The sequence below is a fragment of the Ceratina calcarata genome, unplaced genomic scaffold, assembly GCF_001652005.2.
Source record: "Ceratina calcarata isolate Rehan_Ccalc_2016 unplaced genomic scaffold, ASM165200v1 scaffold111, whole genome shotgun sequence".
NCBI lineage: Eukaryota > Metazoa > Arthropoda > Insecta > Hymenoptera > Apidae > Ceratina > Ceratina calcarata.
The window spans coordinates 638,770-645,406 of NW_017132019.1; the positions used below are offsets into that span (position 1 = coordinate 638,770).

The 6,637-nt window shown below is 38.6% G+C and overlaps 1 protein-coding gene across 1 annotated transcript in view; it reads left to right on the top strand.

Annotated features, from left to right (window-relative positions):
- C15 (homeobox protein C15) overlaps positions 1–6,188 on the top strand; it is a 33,349-nt gene extending 27,161 nt beyond the window's left edge. The window contains exon 3 of the mRNA XM_018020439.2: positions 3,418–6,188. Within this exon, the coding sequence (XP_017875928.1) occupies positions 3,418–3,655 (238 nt within the window). The 3' untranslated portion in view covers positions 3,656–6,188. The remainder of the gene's footprint in view (positions 1–3,417) is intronic.
- The last annotated feature ends 449 nt before the right edge of the window (positions 6,189–6,637 follow it).

The following is a 6,637-nucleotide window of genomic DNA, read 5'->3' on the forward strand; positions in this document are numbered from 1 at the left end:
GTCCCGTACATAATGCAGTCTATCCACCCCATCGTGCTCCCCCATCCGCCTCTGCTTTGACTGCCAACTCACTCTCTCTCTCTCTATCTCTCTCTATCTCTCTCTCTCTCTCTCTCTCTCTCTCTTTCCCGATGCTCTCATCTCCACCACCTCGAAGTAAATCGCACCCCTTCGTCGGTGTCGCAAGAGATCCAGTCCGGTCGCCGACTCTTCCCTGAGAGTCTTACCGCCGCTTTTAAAGTGTCAAAACTCTCGAATTCGCGATTCGGATCGTTTCGATCCGTCGCGCCGAGACCCCATCGCGATTCGCCTCGTTAAAGATTCATCGTTTCCCTGTGTTGGATCACGCCCGTAACTGGTTGTACACGAACAACCAAAGCTATTCGGAAGGTACTCGTTGTTCCTTTTTTTTATGGAAATCGGACCCATGAAAAAAAACAAGTTCACCATACCTTTGATCATACTTATTCGATAAATTATCTTTAACGCATTCTATTCGTTACGTAATTAACACGATAACACGAAATACGCCTGTCTATACATGTGTATGTTTCCGTAGGAAATAGTAACCAAAAGTTATAGTTGACGATAAGAGGGATAACGATAATAAGGGTAATGCGTCCCAGGGTGTCGGGAGGATGCCTATAGTTTACACCGCGAATGGGGCGAGGCTGCGTCGCGTCGGGGTTGCAAAATGTAATCGGCACGGCGCCCCTCAATTATTAATTGGTAACCGCGTTAATTACTTGTACGGGTGTACGCGCGGCTGTCACTGGGAACGGCGGCACAGCCACCGGGAGATTTTCCGGTGGACCGGCGCGATGGGCTGGGATGTAATCGAATCGGCTGCCGTTAATAAAAGGGACATCGAGTTAAATCTTATCGATTTTCTGCCGGTATACTTTGCCACCTGGAAATTCCGCGAAGTTCAACCTATCGAACGAAGTACGCGCGGAATTCATTCGATAGTAGAAATTGAATTCGAATTATGTATTCGAGTCGATGGAATTCATTTTCTATGTACATATCCCACGTTGGAGACTTATTTTTTTAATTCATTTTTTATTTAATCGATCCTTCATGGTAACTAGCTTTATCTCTATACAGTTCCAAGTAGTGTTAAACGATACTGTTTCCACCATTAAATTTATAATGTAATCGAATGAAACTAAAACTACGCATAACAAGTTTTTCCACTTATCAGGTATACCTTCAAGATTGCTTTCAATTCTTACATTTTACCGCACAAAAAGCTCAGTCGCAATTACTCGTAAGCAATCCCCATTTACTTGCATTTGGAATAACATTTCAATGGTCGTTCTTTTTTTAAACAGATCGCGTCATAATTTTAAATGAATTTCGTACTAAAAATCCAACTTTCTCCTTTTAAAGCGTGTTCAATTACATTCAGACCCAATTTTGAAACTCGTTTTTCATTAATTTTGTTTGATAGCATATCTCGGGCATTTAATAACGTTCGATCATAAGGGTGAAATCGTAAATCGGCTAGAAAGCGGCCGGTCGAACGAGAAGATAAGGTGCTCCACGACGTTTCGCGCGTCCGCAAGTATTTTCTACAATTACCAGCACCGCAGTTGTAACAAGCGGAAAAATAAACGAGTCGATAGCGCGTTGATTGCGGTCGAGAACTCCCGTTATCTAAGATCTCTGCTTGACATCGTCGGCTGTTCTAGTTGTTAATCGTCCGACAAACCGATCGAGTTGTGTCCCGATCGAAACGGACCCGTTCCGTGATACACAAGCTACCGAGGAGGCCCACTCTCCTTCCTTCTCCCTTTCTCTCTTCTCGGTAAGGAAGCTAAAACCGCTTCTCGCGGAGAGATAAACAAAGGTACAACGAAACCGTTTAATTACCGAGGACCGAAGATTAACTCTAATGGAACGACGGTGTTTCGTGGCTCGTATGGAAGCGGCTCGCTGATTGGCGACCAGACGTTATCCGCTCTGGCGCCTTCCAGACTGAGGAACTTTTCGGCCCAATCTCGTTGACTTCCAATCTCTTTAACGCCAGCTTTGCCCAGCCGATGACTTGATAAATTCGTGGACTTGTGAGCTACCTTATTAACAAAAGTAATGAAAGTATTAATAGAGAACGCTATTCGCTTGTTGACGGAATCGCACAGACATTTTTATCCAAATTCAAAGTATCTATCATAGAAATCATGAAAATGTAGAATAAAAGTTACTACTACAAGAGAAATAATATGCAATTAATCTGCTAATTAATAATCGTCCAAAGTGAATAATTCCAGTGATTTTTCTGTCAGCCATGAGTGACGAAGGAAAAAGACGTAAATAATCGATCTGCTCTGTGCATGAATATGAAGTGTATAGTAGTAATCATAGCATATGGAAAATTGAAATAATGACAAATCGAACGTTAATGATTGTGTCCATGTTAATTTTAAGTTGTACACGATCGTTCCTCGCAAACGTGCGCAAAGTACGTAAATGTAGTTCAGATGAAATGAACGGAGATTTGATTTATCACTTCGCTGATTTCGAAATGATTACAATAATACAAACTCTTGAATTTTGCGATTTTTCCCGATATTTATCGACGTCGAAAATTAATGCGCGGTACGACGACCACCCACCGTTCAGTTACCTTCCAAAATCGGATCAACTTTTGGTAAAATTTTTAACTTACATTTTCGCGATCCTTTGTATACTTTCGATTTACATAAAAAATCATGCTGATTAGTTGAACAGTGATTTCCTATAAGTCGAAAATTGATAAGTGAGCTTTCTAATCAATATTTATAGACAAGATCTCGGAGGAGTAGAAAGTTCCGATATAGATTCTCATCTAAGCGAACCTATCGACATTGCCGACAAGCCGGCCATTTTGTGGTTCTCTAATAGACTTAGTGCTAGAGAACAGACACCCTCGAGCCACCCCTTAGCGAGCTAGCGCTCTGCCACCGACGAATCGAATTAACTTTATTACGTTTGTCTTCTGTTTTCCACCCCAACAAACGCCAGTCTCTTTTCACTCTCCCCCTGACTACTCCCAATCGATTTTTCTTTTCTCTTTTTGCGCTCTATTTGGCTTTCAGACACCAACACCCTGCCATTTAACCAATCCGATCCCGATGAGTAGTACAGCCACTTCTATATACTTAAACGCAATAACATTAATTTATCAAATTTTGAAGTATGCGATCACGCACTATCTTTCCTTTTCTGTGTCATAGATTATAGTACTTCCTTCCAGATGCAAACATTATCTGCTAAAAAAAAAGTAATACTACATTTCTTTAAAAATACGTTTAAAATATTGAACGTCATATTTTTTTAAATTATTATCTATCAAAATTTCAGCTCATTTGCCTTGCACACGTTTTCTTCGTACAGAAGACACTCGATTATTTTTATTCTTCCTGTGTGCTTTAGGAGACAAACGGCGGAAGAAAGAGAAGCGGAAAGGCAAGCGGCGAATCGGTTGATGTTGTCCCTTCAAGCCGAGGCACTTGGAAAAGTTGCTTATCCTGCAACGGTACCCAGCCACCCAGCGGGGACTCCCGTTCCCAGTTTGGACAGACAGCAAGCGCCACCGACTCTGACCCACGCCGTGGGTCAGTGGGCCTCGCCGTACGGCCCCCCGCAACCCCTAACCGAACCAATTTGCTGAACGTTAATAGTTGACGCAAATTCAAAGACCGAGTGAATCTATTAAACATAGATATACTAATTTATGAGACATTTTTATAAAAAGAAAAACATTGTCCTTTACCGACATAGTAATATACTCTGCACTTAAAACATGAACGAGAAAGTGAAAATGATTTGTAGATAATAGTTTCAACCATTGAACCTTCTTTTTAGAAACGTTCAGAATTTTTAAATAAGAGTTTTGGGGATCAAACTCTAGCAGTGAGATTTGTTTATAGATTTATTTTTAAAGTTTGGTACAAAAAGCTGAAAGTTTGATATGGAATTGCGCGTTATGAATGTTGTCTCAAGTTTTGTACGACTGTTATGTTGTATGATGGATGAATTACTCGTTTGTTTCCGTTGGACCCTTGCAGCAGTAAGATGTTTTATTTCAAGTAAGTATCTTCATATAAATTATTTTTGCCCCTTGTAATTTATATCGTACAACTTAGTTTTAACAAAACCTCAATCAATTTTCCATGGTTCGTCGATCGTTTAACTCCCCTGAAAACCTCTTTAGCCGTTGAAAAGGTATAATGTAAATATGAATAGCGTATTAAGCACGAGACCCAGAGTCCTTTAATGACAGTTAATCGAGATCTTGTAAAAATTGTAAATATATTAAATGCTTCGCCAGACATTACGACAATTCTCATAATTATATAATAACATCTAGCGTCTGTAGCATTTAAATTCATTAAAAAAAAGATAAAAGCAAACTACCAGGTTCTCTTTATATCAATCGTGATAAAATATGAATAATGATAAGACAATTGTCGCCGTAATTCGATTAATTTGAAAACCAACGTGCGATAATTGCTGTAGGTTTATGGATCCATTATCCGCACTGGCATAGTCGTGTACACGTAATGAAGACGTGTTTAGAAAATTTTCTAAATTGCCACGGTCGTAATTTGACGTGGCGTTTATTGAGAGAAAAGAAAGTTGTCCGCGATCTAATGAGAGAGGGAAGTCCTGGCAGTCTTAATTGCGCTATTTCTAGGCAATATCAAACGTCTTAACCTTCATGACAGCCAATTTTATCGACGTACTTAATTAACGAATTGCGAGGGGACTGATAGGCAGCCGAAAAAGAAACTTAAACAATTACGGGTTTCACGTTACGTTCTCCGTTCCGGTTTTCGAAAAAAAATTTACCCTCGTCAAACAGACGCGATACCCAGGGATACGTGAAAACACGCCGGGAAAGGCGAAGACAGTTGAAATCTGGACAGCCTCGAATTCCTGGGAAACTTTTTTCACGATCCATAGCGTCACATACCGCTACAGAACCATTATAAATTATACGAATCGAAATTCATTTAAATGATCACATTTTTAATTTATCATTGTTCGTATTTAATTAAAAATTTCATTGATCGAGAATATTAAAAGGTGTCTTTAAGAGAATTTCTAGTAAAATAGCAACAGCAAATTATAGAAAACATAGTAAAATATGATTTATTATTTACATGAATTATCGGCGTGAAACATTTCCCTCGAATATTGCAACTTAATCAGAAGATCGATACGACATATCTATGTACATATTAGCGCGATAGTTTGTATCTGAACGTACCAAAATGTACGAACAATATTAATCTGTGTCTGCGATCCACTGTCAAATATTAGGCAAACACCAAGGCTATTAATGATCAACGCGTGAAACTGATTAACCCTCGGAATTGACCGAAACTAAGATTCCCTTACACCTTCCGAACTAAATTTTTCATATAGCATTTTATTCAACAAAATAATTTTCCTTTTTGAAATTATATGAATTAACTAATAATAAGTGTCGGACCGAAAGCGAAGAGGGTTAATAATACACAAAAATATACACCATTTGTATATATTATTTCCTTAGATATACGAAAAATCGTGAAGAATGATTAAGAGTATTATAAGTGTATCGCTACAGTTAAGATTTATTGTCTTCATCGAAATAGAGGGTGTATGTCGTTTTAATTAAGCACCAATATTTAAGTTAAAAGCAACCGTAGATTTATCGATCATAGCGAACGATGTGATGTTATGTAAGTACATATGATTCTATGTACGTTGTATATAATTGAGAAGTAATGGAAATATGCATACTATAAAAATAACCGGTACGCGTATACGTCGAATTATACGAGACTTCACGAATTCATAATAAGTGAACACACGATGGAATATCTATCCTCGGCTATTATTTATTTGTTAAACAAATGAACTTTAACGCGTGTATACGTTTGTTGTTTAATATTAGAGTGCAATTTCATTTTTTTTTTTTAATTATTATCTTGTTGATATAAAATGAGAAAATAAGAGAAATCAGCGAAATCGTAGTCCGTGCTTCTCGCGAATACTTATGTAGTTCTATTTCCATGAACTCTGAACTTTCTTCATCCCTGTCGACTCGGATCGTGACAAATTTGATTTCCTTCGTCCCGAATACATTTTATAATGTACACTGTATATATTTTTTCAGTTGTATTGCACAGAATAAATTTATATGATCACGTGAACGAGCAAACATTTTCCCTTACAATGAACGATCTTGCCAGAGTTTAATAAAAATAATTTTTCAGTCTTCTTCATTCATGAAACAGTCTTCTCATTTTGTTTTATGCTTGTCTTTCTATCTTTATTTTACTCGTTCTTAAACTACGTTCGGCAAAGATATACAGACGGAGATCTCGCCTCTCTTTCCCGTCTGATCGGCCTAATCTTTGTCTTTCCGCAGCGAATTATCCCACTTCAGCTAGAAGAGCTGCTCGTAACCGGATGTGGCTACGTTTACTGCCTGTAATTGCAGAGGAGACGCGGCGCGGCGCGGCGCGCCGTTCCGCCCAATTATTTGGGGACAAATGCCCGCCGAAAAAGAAGCATTTGAGTTGGTCGACAGACTAAGGACGCCTTTTTTTCCGTATCATTAGAAAATTATTTTAGATAATGAAAGTAGACATCGACAACG